Genomic DNA, 16,825 nt, shown 5'->3' with positions numbered 1-16,825 from the left:
AGTTGTTTAAAGAGGGTAGGGAGCTTGTTGAAGACGACCATCGCTCCGGATGGCCGTCGGCGGCAAGAACCGACACGAATGTGGACAGAGTGAGGACACTGCTGAACACAGACTGACGCTTAACCAGTGAAGAAATTGCAGACCAGTTGGGTCTAACTGCATCAACACATTATTTCACAGGATTTGGCCATGTGCAAGGTGTGCGCCAAGATGGTGCCGAAAATTCTGAGTGTTGACCAACAAGCAACGCGTGTGCGCATTTCCGAAGAAGTGTTAGCCAATTTGCACCAAGATAAAAATTGTTTGGACAATGTGATAACTGGAGATGAAACGTGGGTTTTTCAATATGACCACGAAACGAAAAGACAATCCGCGGAATGGCACACTTCTGCATACCCACGTCCAAAAAAGGCTCGCATGAGCAAATCAAAACGATGTTGATTGTGTTTTTCGACCGTTGTGGAGTGGTTCACAAGGAGTTTGTCCCACCAGGGGAGACTGTAAATGCAAACTTTTACGTGCAGGTGCTCACCCGCCTCCGAGAATGCGTGAAAATAGTCCGACCAGCCATCGCAAACTGTTGGGTGCTTCATCATGACAACGCGCCGTGCCATGGCGCGCTCGTCATCAGACAGCTCCTGGCCAAATACGGCGTTGCCACGTTGCCGCACCCGCCCTATTCTCCCGATATGGCACCACCGGACTTCTCCTTCTTCCCCCTGATGAAAAGACAGCTCAAGGGACGACATTTTGACTCGATAAAGGCCGTTCAAGAGGCTTCGACGAGGGTCATCAACGGCATCCCTAAAGAAAATTTCCAGCGGGCGTACGGGGAATGGGAGCAACGTTATACTAAGTGTGTAGTAGCTCAAGGAGCATACTTTGAAGATTATTAAGTCGATGTAAGTATATCGTCAATAAAATTCTTGTAAAAAAATCAGTCCTACCACTTTTGGGTGCGACCCTGTAAGAATATTTGTGTCCTTCTCACTGGTGCCTATGCTTGAGTAGTGATTTTAGTGCATATTATATACAGATAAGATAAGAACAATTTCATGCAATACAATGCAAATGTTTAAGTAAAAAAATGTTTCACTAATTTTGAATATGTACTTCAAACGCTTCATATACCCCGTTACAAAATAATATCAGCATTGAAGTATAAAAACCATAAACACAGTAATCAACCCGAAGGCCGATTTGGTAGGTGACGGTAGAGTTCACTCAGTACTTAGCCTGACAGCATGTGAAATTCACACATTAGGGTAGGGGGTCCAGTTCCTTTCCCTGTGCCAATTATGGTTTCCCACGAAGACCTGGTACCCAAAAAATCACATAGCTTGGGTGGAGCTGCAGGTGCCCAGAGTGCCTTGCTCGGGAATCGAACCCAGGCCCTTCAGTCAGCAGACCAACGCTCTACCCCCTGGACTATTGTAACTGCTCATTTAAGTATGATACTCCTCAAATATTCAATGCTCACATAATTTACCTATTTGTCTGAGTGAAACTGTTTAGGTTAATATTAAATAATTGACAGATCCATTCAGAGTAAGTACTCTCCTAGTTTCCAAAGCTTTAGCATGATGTATTCCTAATCGCAGAGAAAACAGAAAATTCCATTAAAAAGGTCCTGCCTCGAGGATGTTTAGTAAATCTGCAATAATCACTCACTAGTGTAATTTAATCGACTGATACATAGTCAATAATCAAGTAATGCAGTTGAATTTAACTCATAAGATTAACACTTCACTACTCAATAAGCGAAACTGAAGGGATAAAATGTATGTATACCTGTTGTTAAGCAGGGATGTTACACCCATACCAATAGCTTCCATCACTCACCTACTCCCCTCTATGGACACCACACTATTTGGGATAACATTCAATTAAGTAACAGCAATAATACTCTGCACAAAAGGGGATAGTAGCCCTTTGTTGAAAATATGTATTTTATCTTTCACTTGAAATAAATAAAACATTTAGCCATCAAGTACATGGTACCAGTAACAATTATGAAACATTCTAGTAGTGCCATTACTCTAAGGTAATGATATAAAGTAATAACATTTTAACTAGCATAAGTTAACTACAAATTGTACTATTTTATATACATTGTATAATCCATGATGAACAATTTCATGAACTTTTATATACAAACAGAGTAATTTATACTTACTCCACAATGCATCTTCAAATCATCATTTGATACTTGATGTAATAACAGCTGTTTTCCATAACATACTACATTATTTGATCTTTAGAAATTTTTTTGTCTCACTAGAACTCAGTAAATAATGTAAAATGATCTCATACCTAAGAAAGCAGTAAATGTGAAATGCTAATTGATATTCCCTTGTATTATTGGTAGAAATGAAAAGTCATAAATGAGTTCTTTGCTTTTCAGCTTTACTGATATGAAATAATAAAATGAAAACCACTCCTTTAATAACATTCACAGAATTTGGAGAGATTAAGTCTCCACCAGTTTTTTTTTACTGTTAACCAGAAATTTCTTGAAAAATTGCCTGAATTTCCAATCATTTAAGTCTTCAAGCTGATTAACACAACATTGAAAAAATTTGATGAAACGGAAAGACACATATTTGGGAATTGTCATGGTTATAAAACGTTGACAGTTTACACCTTTGAGTGAGGTATGTACGCTCATTCCTACATTATATATGTTTAAAACTTAACTATAGAGTCATATGTACATATTATACTGCATAATACTTATGAACAATTTAAATGAAAGTAAGGAAAAAGATGACGAGCAAATGAAAAAGAAAACAGTGTTTTTTGAGCAAATGATTACAAAGAAATTTGAATCACATTAATATGGACTAAATTCTACAACCAAATCACCCTCCCAGCTTGTTTGAGCTCGAGGATGATATGTCTTTAGTTTCAGAACTGTCGCTTTCCTCATAACGCCATCTCCACCAAGCAACCTTCATGCGATCCCAAATATTTTCCCAAGAATCCATTGCCGGGCGCACATCCAATAATGCAAATCGGTGCGTACTTCCATTGACCACTCCACCATCATAATAGTCAATTACATATCTAATCTCCTTCCCACATCGATCTATGATCCAGTCATGGCGGTCAAAAGGAAGTTCATAACTGTAAGATAAATGTAACAAAATTACTTTTAATTCAACATCATCCCGGCAACAGTAGCTAAATCAAAATTAGTAATCACATCAAAGGAGCTCTCAACACTGAAATCCTTTCATTGCAGTAATGAGATTGTGTAAAATTGTAATTGTGCTCGTTAGTGCACACCACTTTTTGATAAAAATTGACCACTGTGTGTTTACATGAAGATAACTATTGTCGATGGAAACTATGGTTTAAGAAATGCAGGAAAAGGAGTTGCAGAAACTTATTTTTGAAAACCCTGAATCATCCTAGTTTTTTCAGGTGATTTTTTTCATTATTCCAGGGTATATCCTATCTCAATAATAATGATTTCTAGGAAATCATAACATGAAAAAACCTAATTTTTAGTATAAAAATATATGTTGCATTTCCGATTGTTGCCTCATTGTGAAATAAAGCAATTCCATGAAGTTATTTTTTATAATCAATTCCTTCAGCCATATGCAAGCTTATTAAGCCATGCCAGTTAGTGAACCATTTTGAAAAGAATAATGTTAATAAGCAACCAAAATGAAACTACAAGGTTGGTCCCAAAAGTACCCGTCCTGACCTACACATGGCAGTAGTTGTTTGAAAAATATCACCCTATTAGAAAGTATGTAAATTATAAAGCAAATGTTTCAAATTTGAAGACACCACACTGTTTAGTATTTGTTTGGAAGTCATCAATAGTGGACGCTTTCACTGAATTTGTGAAAATGGAGAAAATTGGTCATCATTACATGACACAATACTTTTATTTGAAAGGCCTCAGCCCAAAAAATATATAACTTGAACTGGATTCTACTCTAGTGAGTCTGCTCCTTTTTTTACAACAGTAAAAATATTGGATAGCAAAGCTTAAACGAGGCCATACAAGCTGTCAAGACGAGCATTGAATTGGTTGACCAAATGAGGTGACAACTCCAGAAACGATGAAGAAAATCCACAAAATGATACTGGATGATCGTCAACTGAAAGTTTGTGAGCTAGCAGACATAGCAGGCATTTCAAGAAGTGCAGTACATTGCATATTCACTGAAAATTTGGACATGAGAAAGCTGTGTGCAAGATGGGTGCCCTGTATGCTCACACTCGAGCAAACAGTGTCGTGAAGATGTTTCAATTGGGTGTTGAGCAAAGTTTCACAAGACAAAATCAGAATTTTTGCGATTGATGAAGCATGGGTCCATTACTTCACACCCGAGACAAAAGAACAATCAAAACAATGGATTCAAAAGGGAGAACCGGCTCCAAAGAAGGTGAAGAAAATTTCATCAGCAGGCAAGGTCATGGCATCAGTATTTTGGGATGGGCATTGGATAATTTTCATTGACTATTTTGAAAAAGGAAAAACTATCAACGTATTATGCAAACTTATTACAGCGGCTGTGCGAACCCAAGGGGTAATAGAGTGATCAAGGATGAAGTCTATTGTAGGTGAATGAACTTCACTCTGAGAAGGGGTATCATTTTTAACTAATTATTACTAAGAAATAATGAGGTATCTGAATAAAAATCATTCTGTATCATAGTTTATCCTAATCTACACAATGCTGTAAATTACAGCAATTAAAGTTGATTTGTTCTGTTTCGGGGGGGGCCATATATTGAAGTATATTATATGATAATGTACAGTCACTCATATAATTTTATATGAGTGACTTTACATTATCTTTTTAATATGAAATATAGCTTATCATAAACTGACCTGTTACCTCAATACATATATTCGCCACTTGAAATTATTATTAGCCATAGGAATATTATCTAACACCTCCATTAATGAAATTGAAAAAAAAAACTGATATCAACCCAAAAGTCAGTTTGTTAGGAGAGGGTAGACCTCACCCATAACTAAGTGCAACACCATGTGAAATTCTAACTCAGGGGGGGTGGAGCATAGTTTCTTTCCCTATGACATACAAATAAATCAGCATAATTTAACATTCCAAATATACTGCATCGTATAACCATTCCAGACATACAATAAAAACATTCCAGAAAATTAAAAAATTGAAATTGCTAATTGAGGCAATATAGACTGACTTTTTGTACTCCTGTATGCGAACATAGCTTTACGACTATATAATCACACCTCTTATCTTCAAACATACCTCTGAATCAAGTTTAAAAAGACGTACTAGAGCGGATTCTCTGTTTTGCATTATGTTCATGCCACAGCACACTAGCCTACACAATTGTATTATGAAATAAGATTTCATTGGCTGCAGATGCGTGTCAGAGGCGTTAGTCATGTGAAATCGCCTTCTGCTATGGTCTGCTGTTCTTTTGAAGATGAATCCCTTACCACCCATGCAGTTAGATACATACATCCATGTATTTGGAGGAAACAGTAAAAAAAAAAATCAATCCACACATTTGTCACCAGTAAATTTAACTAAAACTGGTTAGAAAAATGCCATTGATTTTTATTAACTCAACATCTTTTCCCTGTCCAAGAGAACTCCCTGACAGAGCTAGTATTCATGTTTTATAGCCACCCTCACTGTAGATAAATCTTCCAGAAAAAACATAATAGCATCCAAAAGCAATGAAGCCATTAGGAGTGAGAAACTGGCACTATTAATGCAAAAGAATATGCAGCTCTTATGCTCGATACACATCCAACATGAGATAATTGGGTGCCAAGAGAAGTTCTCTCTATGAGCATATCTAATAACAATTCATAGAAGCAACATACTGCGTATTGCAAAATATTTCTCAATTATTTTTAGGGCCAACATGAATATTGTGTGATGATGACTTAACTGACATGGGTAATAAGGTCATCATTATTTCATTTAATATAGTGCAGCATCCAATATTATGTGTCCCATGTTTTAATCACCAGACACACAAACAATTATTATTATTAGCTACAAAAAAGTGAGATAATGAAAATTTTCTGAGATAATGAACATGTAAAACTACCCGTTTATCATTAAAAATAACCTACTAACCCCATCCAATGCCTTATCCTTGCTCGAGGGGAGTAATCCTTGGCTCGACCTCCAAAACTTTTCAACTTGGGGGTCCAACACTCACGGGCATGCAGGGCTTCCCATTTGAGGACCTAGAAACAATTCTATTTTTGTAACTGAACAGTCTGGTAATTCTACCCTTACTCATAATGCTATCATTGACAGCTTATAACAGAATAGAAGCACATGATCTAATGCTTTCCCAGTGTATGGCACAAGTGAAATCTCCTTGGGTTTTCAATCAGGTCAGGCCCTCCATCTCCATATCAGTTTGTGAGTTATTAATCAAAATGTTGGCGGAGATGGATGACCTAAACTGGTGAAAAACCCAAAATTTCACTATTGGTAAGCACCATTCTTTAAATTCAGAGTTTTCAGCTGACAAAATTAAATTGTATGCCCTTACAATAAAAATTGACCGAGTGCCTTGAAACCCAAACTACTTACACACAAGTGTCTAATTCAATTGGCTCCATTAGGTACTTAAAATTTTGTCAGCCATGGAGCTATTATAAAAATATTCCTCAGAGGGTTAACAGTACTACATTCTAAAAATAATTTAAATGGTTAGTTCTATATTTTTCTGTTTTAAACAACTTTTATAAGAAGCATTGTACATAAATGATGACCCATACAAGTGGTTAATCTCTCTGCTGAACAAATGAACATACAAACAATTGAAAATAATCTAGACAACATGAATTTCTGTGAAGTAACCATCACAAGAATCATTTTTAATCATTTGCCTAAGCAATTGAATTGTGTGCATTAAAATTTTTCCTAGTACTTGTTGTCCAGTTAAGTCATATGGATGGTCTTCTTGCCTATTTCTTGGAAATATCCCAAATCATTGAGGAGTTACATTAAATTTGAATCATTACCAAATCAGTACCTTTTCAGATAACACTTTACTTTGAATATTTACTATACAAAAATCAATACCTCTTGCCAAGCCATCTCATTATTAGCATTATGAATTTTGATGATGTGATCCATATCAGTAGGATTCAGGTCAGACTCCTTCCACCTCCACCCTTTACGCAGCATGGCATTCCAAAACATCTGGAATAAAATAATTTATTTATGAAAAAATTGATGGTTGAATGAAGATGCTGAAGCAGAAAATAGAGAACATCAAAAAGTTAATCTGTTGATGGAAGGGAAAAGGTATTATTCCATCCAAATAAAAAAATTAAAAGATGATAATGCAAATAACAATTTACTATTAAGCTTCCACAACGTCCATAAAGAGAGTTGTAATGTTTTATGTGGTTGATTGTAGAAATGCCATAGAATAATGGTCAATTCTCCTTAGCTGCACCAATGATTGCTAATAGCTCTCATCACAAATAATACTACCTTCAAAAAGTTGTGATATGGGACACAAGCCTGGGCTGTGACCCTTATTTATACTGGTCTTCCAGGATTTATTTCTATCATTCCTGTTGCTTCCACTGGTGAAACACTCAGAAAAAGGTTTTTAGGAAGGCATTTGGTGGGATGACCATTTATTTGAATTTTGAAACTATATCCACAGATATTTTGATTCCATGTAGGTATTAAGTTAGCAAGACTTCAAAGGAGTGAGTTTTAAGGTTATCTTGCATGAATGTGAGCATGCTGAAAATTATAAGTTCAATTGGGTTTAGTTAGTGTATGTAGTTTATCAATCTGTAGAATCTTGGGAGGAGTGACTTAATGATTGTTTGCCAATGATTTTTGCTGTTTAAAAAATTGTTAGGTGTGGAGAACAAGCCCCACGCTGGATGGCCAATGACTTCAAGAATCGCCCAAAACTTGCATGTGAAGTACTGAATTCAGATGTCTGTTAAGCATATGCAATATTGCAAATCGTATTGGCATTGATAAGCTGACAGTGCACACCATTATCAGTGAAAATTTGGCTATGCGAAAGAACTGCACTTAACTCATCCTGAAAGTCTTGATGGATTATATTAAATATGATAATGTAGAGTCAAGTGTCTGCATGCGAAGATCTTCTGCAATGGCATGTAGCATATTCCACAACCCCATTACAGTCCTGACTTGGCACCAGCAGACTATTTCCTGTTCCAAAACGTGAAATCCTCCCTAAAAAGACACCACCATGGGACCGTAAGTACCATCAAAGAAGCTTGCCCGTGTAGCCTTAAGGACCATCCGGAATCTCCCTACCAAGGAGCCTTGAGTTGTGGAAAAGCCACAAAATGTGGCAGAAGTTCATTGATGCTCAAGAGATGCATGTTGAAGAATTTTGAGGTTTTGTAGCAATATCTGAAATAAAATCTACTTTTCCAAAACTTTTTATACAAACCTTGTAGCTTGTATTTAGCTTTTCAAGAATGTTGAATGTTTACTCAGCTTTTCTAATATCATAAGAGGCAGTAGATTCTTGTTGTTTGTGATTTTATGGCTTTCTTCGATGAAGGTCTTACACTTTACTTGGTATTTGACTGAGTTCAAAAGGACAATGCTGTTTCCTCTATCTGTGTTTGTCAACTACCAATTAGGTATTTCTCAGATTTTTTTATTAAGGAATATTATCTATCTGATGAGTTCCTCTCATTTACTAATAATTCATTGATACTATGAGGATTCATGTATTTCAATGCTGGGGTTTCTGACTGATTGGCTGCATCATAGTTTTTAAGTTCTCTAAATAATCTCCAGTCATTCTCATTTTTGAACATACTTCAGGCCTTTATTCAACGACAACTTATCAACACGTAGTGTGTTGGGAGAGGATAATTACAAAGCTATGGAAATCCCTAAATAATACCCAAATATGTTTAAATACGCCATGTAGTCAAAATAACCAAATGTGGTGTTAAAGCAGAAGCAGGCAACTTGGATGAAGTTGGAAGAAGAGGGGGAGTAGGTAGCTCATGGAAGCTGACTTTATGAGTGTTGACAGAGTTCAATGTGGAACTTTATGAATGAGTGTACAAATTCATTTCTATAATTGGTAAGGTGAGGACCATGAATTAAAAAATCACCCTCGTTTGAATGCCTTTTCCCGAGTGACAGTTAAGCTATCCTATTAAAGAACTTACTGGAGTAGCATGACATCCAATATTAGTCATTAAACAAAGTAAATTTCCACATTTTTACGATCAAATTCGACATTAGTGCCAATGTAACGGCAAAACACTTGAAAACAAATTTTTCCATTGTAATCCACCCTCATTTTATAATCAAATAGAAAAATAAAAAACTGTGGAAAATTAAATTGATTAGCCAAACTTAATATATGGACTGCGGGTCCGCATATTAAACTATTTACAGATTTATTGGTTTAAATAAGGTGGGTGACTAGTGGAAATGGTCACTTTACACTCAAGAGAAATTAATTACGCCTTAAATAACAAATGACGATTACACCACATTAAGTTTTAAAATATGAAGATTTCCACAGTTATCATGAAACTTGTTGAAGAAAAAAGTAGCAAAACGTATTCGTTATTTTGTGGTTGGCATTTTAGAGAGATAGTTGGATACCGAAGTGTAAGATGCTGAAGAAAGTATAGGCATGAACAATTTTATTCATTACCTGTTGCGACGGGTATACCCAAAACTCATCCTTTGTTCCAGCTTTAGGTATAGTTGAGACTTCACGGGATATAGGGAGTGGAAAAGGTTGGTCTGGAGCAGGCTGCTGATTTGGTGGAGGCATCTGAAAGTAACGTAACTTTCATCAATACTGAATTACATCACAAATTAAACTCAAAAATAATTAAATTTAACTGAATTTTGATAAATCAAATATTGCGATGGACGCACCATATTTAATGGGTTTATGTCATTGTTGTTTCGCACCGGGCAACCTGATTCTACCTGTAATAGAGACATTCATGAGGTCAGCTAGCAGAATAGGTCAAATAAGACTTGCGACTGCTTCAATTCATGTGATAAGAACCGTACACTGGCATTTCCCATGTGCATTGGACATGATGCAGGAATATTCGAATAATTCTTTTTTGGATCTAATTCAGCACCGATGTATTCCGAAGAATGCACAATTTTTGCGGCAGTAACTTCAGCGGCTGTCACTGCATTTCCCATTTCTGCAAGCCAAAATATTCACAATGTGCTGCAATTTTTATACATTAATGCATCGAGTTGACAAATAAAACTTAAGAAAAGAAACAATCCACGTTTTAAAAACACCAAATATTACCGAGAAGATATAGCATAGAGTTGAAAATTTTGATGATATATGCTACAATTTATCAATTAATTTACCTTAAATATTATTTGGACAAATTTATCTGCTACAAATAAATCACCCAAAAACAATTTCCTCACCACTGAAAAAATTTCCCCTTTTCCTTCTGCTCAAATATGCGAACGGATCAAATAATTCTATTTAGTTACGGAGCATTTCATTGGTTGAGTATACGGCGAGTTCGATTCGTTCGTTTCTCCAATACGCCAAGTCACATTGGATTGTTCTTCAAAAGACTGCGCCAAAAATGAAAGGTGGGAAAATTGCCTCTTCGGCAGTTTCAGAATGCAATTCTTCAAAAAATAACGTGAAGAATGGTCTAGAATGGTAAGTATATGCATTAAAATCAATTTTTATATCTGAGAAGCAGTTTTATGAGGACTTTGAGTGGATAAAGCGATGGAATAGCTCACCGGTTAATGCTTTAACGAGAGCCTGATCGCGATAACACGTGAAATAATATAGAATTGTGGCTGATATAGGATAATATATGCAAATTAATTAAATTTTCTCAATCATTTCGTGGTCCTTAAATTGACATCGGGTTATATATTTTTGAATCTACTCCTAACTTTACCTAACTTTCAACAAACAACTGTCTGGTGATGTGGCGCGAATCTTACCGCTAAAATGTTTTTCCATTTCTCGACTTATGTTATCATTGGTAACCGAGATTTACAAATCTGGAAATGACCAAGTGATAGTGGTTTTACGCAAGTTTCTATTGGTTTTAGAAATATTTAGGGCTTATGAAATTTAGTTATTGTACACTCGTACATTATCCCGCCGATTTTCCCTGGGCGTTACTTGGACTTGATATATTTGGAATTGATCTTGTTCGTTTCGAATTGGAATTATTATCTGAGTTCAAATCAAAAAGGAATATGATAGAAAGGATAAGCATTTAATGTAGCCTATTTACATGCCTAATCGGAAAGTATTGTATATATTACGGGTGTACGTGGGTTTTCTGCCGTGAATTTTATGTATGAAAGTTTATGATATAGCAGCATAATTATTCACGAACTTATTTTCAGTAAGCGGAGAAAGATGGGAGAATCTAATTCTGCAAGCGAGGAAAAATCAGTCAATTCGGAAAGTTTGAAAGATTCTAGCATTAACAAGGATATTTATGCAGATGATGTTGTGTGTGGAACTGTAGACGGAATCCAGAAGGATTCAGATTGTGCCGATAGAATATCTTTAGATAGTTCTTTTGAAAGTGATCACGAAAATAACAATGGGAATATACCCAAAGAAAAGAGAAAAAGAAGACAAAGCTCCAAGTGTGTTACAAACCCTAAGGACCCAACGAATATATCTCCAAACCAAGACAAGAAAGCCAGAAGCTCGGACTCCTTTACTATCCGCCGTCGAAAAAAATCGGCCCAACTTCCAGGAAAAGGTGATTATTAATTGCTTCGTCTTCCTTTTTGATAATGGACCATTTTCCTGCTTTTTGTTAATTTTCACTGAATCCATCAGATATTTTAACTAACTTCTAATCCCACTTCTCTTTCACCAGATGTCTTTGAACTTCTCTCTGATGAAATGGTCATACACATATTTCGATGGCTTCCAAAAGCATCATTGAGGCAGTGTGCACCTGTTAGTCGAAGGTGGAATCGTTTACTCAGTGATGAATCTCTTTGGTCACGCATTGATTTAGGTGGTAGTGGAAGGACACTTCGTCCAAATGCATTGAGTCTTGTTTTGTCTCGAGGAGTACAAGTACTTAGACTTGCTTCTGCAGAGGTAAAAAACTTAACTTAGCAATCGTATCTAATTTAATTCTCTATTACAATTACTGTTGGTAAAGTTTCATGGTGATATTTTGATGATGAAAGAATTTTGCTGTCACAAAGGTTTGAAACTAATGGGATCCTGTGGCAATGAACTGGCTGTGTTACTTTTAACTCCAGTGGCCTAAAACCTAGTTTAGTGGTTTTTCCTAGACTTTGTGCTATAAATTACCTTGATTATTTGACACCTGAAATTCACCTGCTACTAATGCTGAACCGAGCTGTATTGGATATTACATAAAAATGGAAAGAGTTCTCTGAAAGCAGAAAAATATTTGAAATCTGCTACTGTATTCTATGGTTGCTTCTCAAATTCAGGGTGCTTGAGATTGCGGTACCTAATATCTTGGTTCTGGAGGCATTCTTTGACTATGAAGAATTTCACTTCACTGCAACTTACCATTGGTACCTACTATTGAGAAAAATATTTTGGATGCATGCATTTACAAGAATGCCTATTACAATTAGTTAAATGAAAAAAATCAATGCATAGGAAAATTTTTTCTTTATTATACAGATTGGGATAACTTTCAAAAGATGTTTAATTGTAATGTTATGAGGCTGCCACATCAACTGAAGAGTCACTTTATGCCACATTTTACTATGGTAGTCAATTATATAACCCTACCTGTCTCCTCTATCTCTTAAGAGTATGTATAATTTCATGCCAAAATAGATCACACTCTTAACCATCCCTGTTCCTTCATTTTTTTCAAAATCTAGAAAAACATGTTTCATAACTTACTTCTTGGAATTCGGGTGCATAAGTCACCTGATGGTTACATGATTCCCCTAGTCAAACCCTTTTTTCAAATCATCTTTGCATTTTTCTCGCTTAGCTTTCCTAAAAATCTCATGACGTTTTATGCGAGCAACATGAGCTTTTTTAGTGTTCCATGTCTTCCTTTCTTTTTTGTCTCCTCATTTCAAAATTAATTACAGAAAGTGTTAAAAGTGACTGCATTTGCACCATTTGTATGAACAGGTCAACAAACCTCTGCACTCATCAAACCCTTTTGCATTTATAGGTCATACTATGACTGCACCAAACTTACTGAGCTAATATTTCATTTTGGAAGAAAGTTAAGAAATAATATTGATTAATATTAATAATATTAATTTCCATAATGGAAGAATACTCTTTTATCGGTTTATTACATGGTGGGGTTTTCCTGGCAAGTAGCTTCTAGAGAATATCACAATGCTGGTCATTGATTGTAGACTTTTGCAGTGCTTATACTATGATTCCTGGGTACCTTAAGAGTTAGGATTTTGTGGCTGAATATTTTTTCCCATTGCTGTGGTTGGTATTCTTCCAATGAAAAGGTGCGTGCTGCAACATTAGAGAAATGTTGGACCACAAAATATGCCTTTCAAGGCAGTTCCAAAAATGTGCATGTCTGGAAAGAATGAATGAAGCAGATGCTCCTTAAACACAGTTAAGATTTCTCCTTGGCACCTTGCTAAAGTTACACATTTCTATCATTTGAAACACCCTGTACCTGACCACAACCACCCAAAATATCCTTCAAATTTTCATTCTTTGCAAAACAAACCTTTGGAGCTTTCAGAGAATTATTTCAATTATTATTAACAACTGTTTGATGAATATGAAATAAGTATCTGTAATATTAAAGTTAAAATTTACTGTGTCAGATTACTCCCGTCTTTGGTTATCTGGAATGGGATTCTACATTTTTTATTACAGCTTCCGTTCATAGGCCATTACCCGCTAAGCACTGGGACAGTGTAAATGACAGCTAATTTATTTCATAGGAGTGAATTTTTTTTAATTTGTGTTAATATAACCTCATTTCAGATTCCTGATCCTGTTTTTGTCCCAGATTCAAAGTTTATCACAGAAAGTGCCCTGTGCAAAGTACAGTATCTAGATCTAAGTATGGCGGTTATCTCCAATGAAGGTATCAACTATTTATCTACTCGTAACCATATTTTGCCTCTTCAATAATGTATCAGATTTTTTTCAATACTTATGTATTCTATAAATTATTTTCAAAGGTTTGACAAAGCTTCTGGAAACCTGCAAACAGTTGAAAAAATTGAGTCTGGAACATTGTCAATTAGGGTATAAATCATGTGTTGCCATTGGAAAAAATGAAAATTTAGAGGTTCTCAATCTCTGCTCCTGTAGTGGAATCACTGAAATAGGTATAAAGAATATACTTGCTGGCTGTTTAAGGTAATTATTTTTTCATTGATAGTTGGGATTTTGACGCAAGGTAGTCTCTTAATCTCTTAAAGTACATATCATTATCAAACATTTTTCTCTGAAGTCATAAATAATTTTATTGTATTTAAAAAATTTAGTTATTTGCTGTATAAGGATTTCTTGTTTTTTCCTTCAGGTTGCAGTCACTAAATTTAGCATGGACAATGTTGGATTTGGATTCTCTTAATTATCTTTGCGATAACCTGCCTTCAGAACTGCAAAGACTCAACATCAGTGGCTGTCGCAAGGATCTTGAAGACAGTCGTAAGATATTTCATTGGAGTTAAGGGTGTTTTTCCTTTTCTATTTAAGCCCTTTAATAAATAATGATTCTTTCTCTAAATCTCAAGATGTGGAATGCTTAGTTAGCTGCTGCTCTGATCTCGTTGAATTGGATTTAAGTGACTGCACTCAGCTTACCGAAGGAGCTGTATTAGCTGTTGTAAATGGGCTTTCAAAAATTGAATATTTGGCTCTCAGTAGATGTTATCACATTCCTCCGTCGGCATACACGTAAGTATTCTAGCTTCATTTGAGGCAGACATTTCTTTGTATAATAAGAAAAATATTTTTTCAATATCATACATAAAAAACATCAGACCAAAAGGCAATGTCCTTATGTTTATGATAAATCTGACCACATGTGCTGAGATTGACCATTTGCTTTTGGGGCATCTGAAGTATGAAAGTTATTTGATTTCTTCAGTGCTTCATGTTTTACAGTAAACACTTATGGTTTTATCATGAGTTTGCCCCATGTGTCTTCCCTCATTCCACACTTTTAATGCATGAACTACAGGTCTTGAGTTACTATGCTGTCTCTCAATAGAGTTAATGCGTAATATTCATCAGTTGTAATGCATTGTGGGACAAGAAATAAATGCCAATTAAAAATTTTATAAATTGACATTTATTTTTATTGGTATTATTTAAATCTAAGTGATCACTCCAAGTAAAATAATGTACAGTTACTTCTTAGTACTACTATAATTTACTAATTTGTAAATTATTATTTGTAATACAGTTAAGACACTCCTGGATTATGAGATAAATCTCTGACATGGCCAGCACATGACATTCTATGTACAGCAAAAAATTAGAAAAGCAAATTATTTTCTGTCTTTGAAATACGCAGGTACAAAGAGTAATTCATTTTGTTCAACACAGGTGGAATGCTTATATATAATCCTATTTCTAGGTTTAGGCAGACTTGTGAATGATTGGCATGAGGTGAGGGGGAATCATTCAATTAGCTAATATTTTTATCTCTATATGGCATTGTTAAGGAAGGTCATTTGTATTAATACCAAGTACAAAAACTGCACCTACACAAACACATAGCTGAAAGACCACTGAATTAAATCAGAGTTATGAAGAGTTTTCATTAGTGTTTGAAAGGTCCATGTGAAGAGTAATTCTTTTAAAGTCAGTAAATATTTAAATGCAATTTTTTTCATACATAGTTGCAAAATATTAATGATCATTACTATTGTTTCACATGATTTTCAGGTTGCTGACAAAGGCTGAATCACTTATGTATTTAGATGTTTTTGGCCTTATGAATGAGCAATCTCTAGCAACCCTGCAAAGCCGCCTCTCAGAAGTGGACATTAACAAATTTTACTTCTCGAGTGTAGCACGGCCTACTGTTGGAATAAGGCGCACAAGTATTTGGGGATTGAGGGTTCGAGATTGAGCTTAAGGCTCGTGAGTACAGGGGTGTAGTTAACTGGTTTGAACAATATCTCTTATGGGCCTATAGGTTCATGTGTGTATATTGAAGATTGGTAGTATTCTTCATTGAACCTGTTATCAAGTGGTGCACACTTTGGCTAGTCTATTACACGAACTGTTTGATGAGAGTTTAATTTTATGGAAAAGATGTGATATGGCTATCCCAGTGCTACTATTAGACTGATACAATGCTGATATGGCACCTGTTTACAGTGCTATCATTTTCAATACTAAATTTTAAATATTTTAGTTACTTTCATGATCATATAATTTCATTTTGATTGGTGGAGACCTTTTTATACAGTGCATCCTGAACATAGTAGTTCATGGAAGGAATGTGGTCTTGCCTGTGAGTGTTGATAAATCATTCTTACACTTTTTTGTTTTTGAGCATATGTATTTTTGGGTAGATTTATTTTAATGAGAATTTTGTTCTGTGTAATTGATTGCCATTAGTAACTTTATTTACTTATTGAGAGTTTGAATTTTTAAGGCATTGATAAAAGTAAATGAGCAGGTTGAAGCAACATCCTGCTGCAAAGCTCAAGGTTATGATGAACTTAATGAATGTGGGTATATATGAAGTAGCATGTTGTTAAGATGATTTCCATAATTGTGATCTATTATAGGAAGGGTTTAACTTTCCTTGTTTGTTATGAAAGAAAACTTTTGTAGGTTGAGTGGGGAAATAAATGGTAAATGCATT

The 16,825-nt window shown here is 35.4% G+C and overlaps 2 protein-coding genes across 3 annotated transcripts; one reads left to right on the top strand and one right to left on the bottom strand.

Annotated features, from left to right (window-relative positions):
• Positions 1-1,903: 1,903 nt before the first annotated feature.
• On the bottom strand, positions 1,904-10,533 carry Cchl (Cytochrome c heme lyase). 2 transcript variants are annotated; one of them, XM_071588891.1, is made up of 7 exons: positions 10,434-10,533; positions 10,050-10,192; positions 9,909-9,962; positions 9,679-9,801; positions 7,071-7,190; positions 6,108-6,220; positions 1,904-3,126 (listed from the first exon to the last, which is right to left on the bottom strand). In XM_071588891.1, the coding sequence occupies exons 2-7, from the start codon at positions 10,188-10,190 to the stop codon at positions 2,862-2,864; spliced, it is 816 nt and encodes a 271-aa protein (XP_071444992.1). In that variant the 5' UTR covers positions 10,191-10,192; positions 10,434-10,533; the 3' UTR covers positions 1,904-2,861. The 2 variants fall into 2 exon arrangements, with proteins under 2 accessions (XP_071444992.1, XP_071444991.1); XM_071588890.1 differs by having other exon boundaries at positions 10,371-10,502.
• Positions 10,534-11,395: 862 nt separating this feature from the next.
• LOC139691196 (S-phase kinase-associated protein 2-like) lies at positions 11,396-16,799 on the top strand. The gene is made up of 7 exons (XM_071588924.1): positions 11,396-11,758; positions 11,879-12,108; positions 13,975-14,077; positions 14,175-14,355; positions 14,522-14,649; positions 14,736-14,898; positions 15,895-16,799. The coding sequence occupies exons 1-7, from the start codon at positions 11,404-11,406 to the stop codon at positions 16,079-16,081; spliced, it is 1,347 nt and encodes a 448-aa protein (XP_071445025.1). The 5' UTR covers positions 11,396-11,403; the 3' UTR covers positions 16,082-16,799.
• The last annotated feature ends 26 nt before the right edge of the window (positions 16,800-16,825 follow it).

This window comes from Hetaerina americana, unplaced genomic scaffold, assembly GCF_022747635.1.
Source record: "Hetaerina americana unplaced genomic scaffold, ioHetAmer1.1.p SCAF_30, whole genome shotgun sequence".
NCBI classification, from domain to species: Eukaryota; Metazoa; Arthropoda; class Insecta; order Odonata; family Calopterygidae; genus Hetaerina; species Hetaerina americana.
This window is presented reverse-complemented; position numbering and strand designations above follow the sequence as displayed.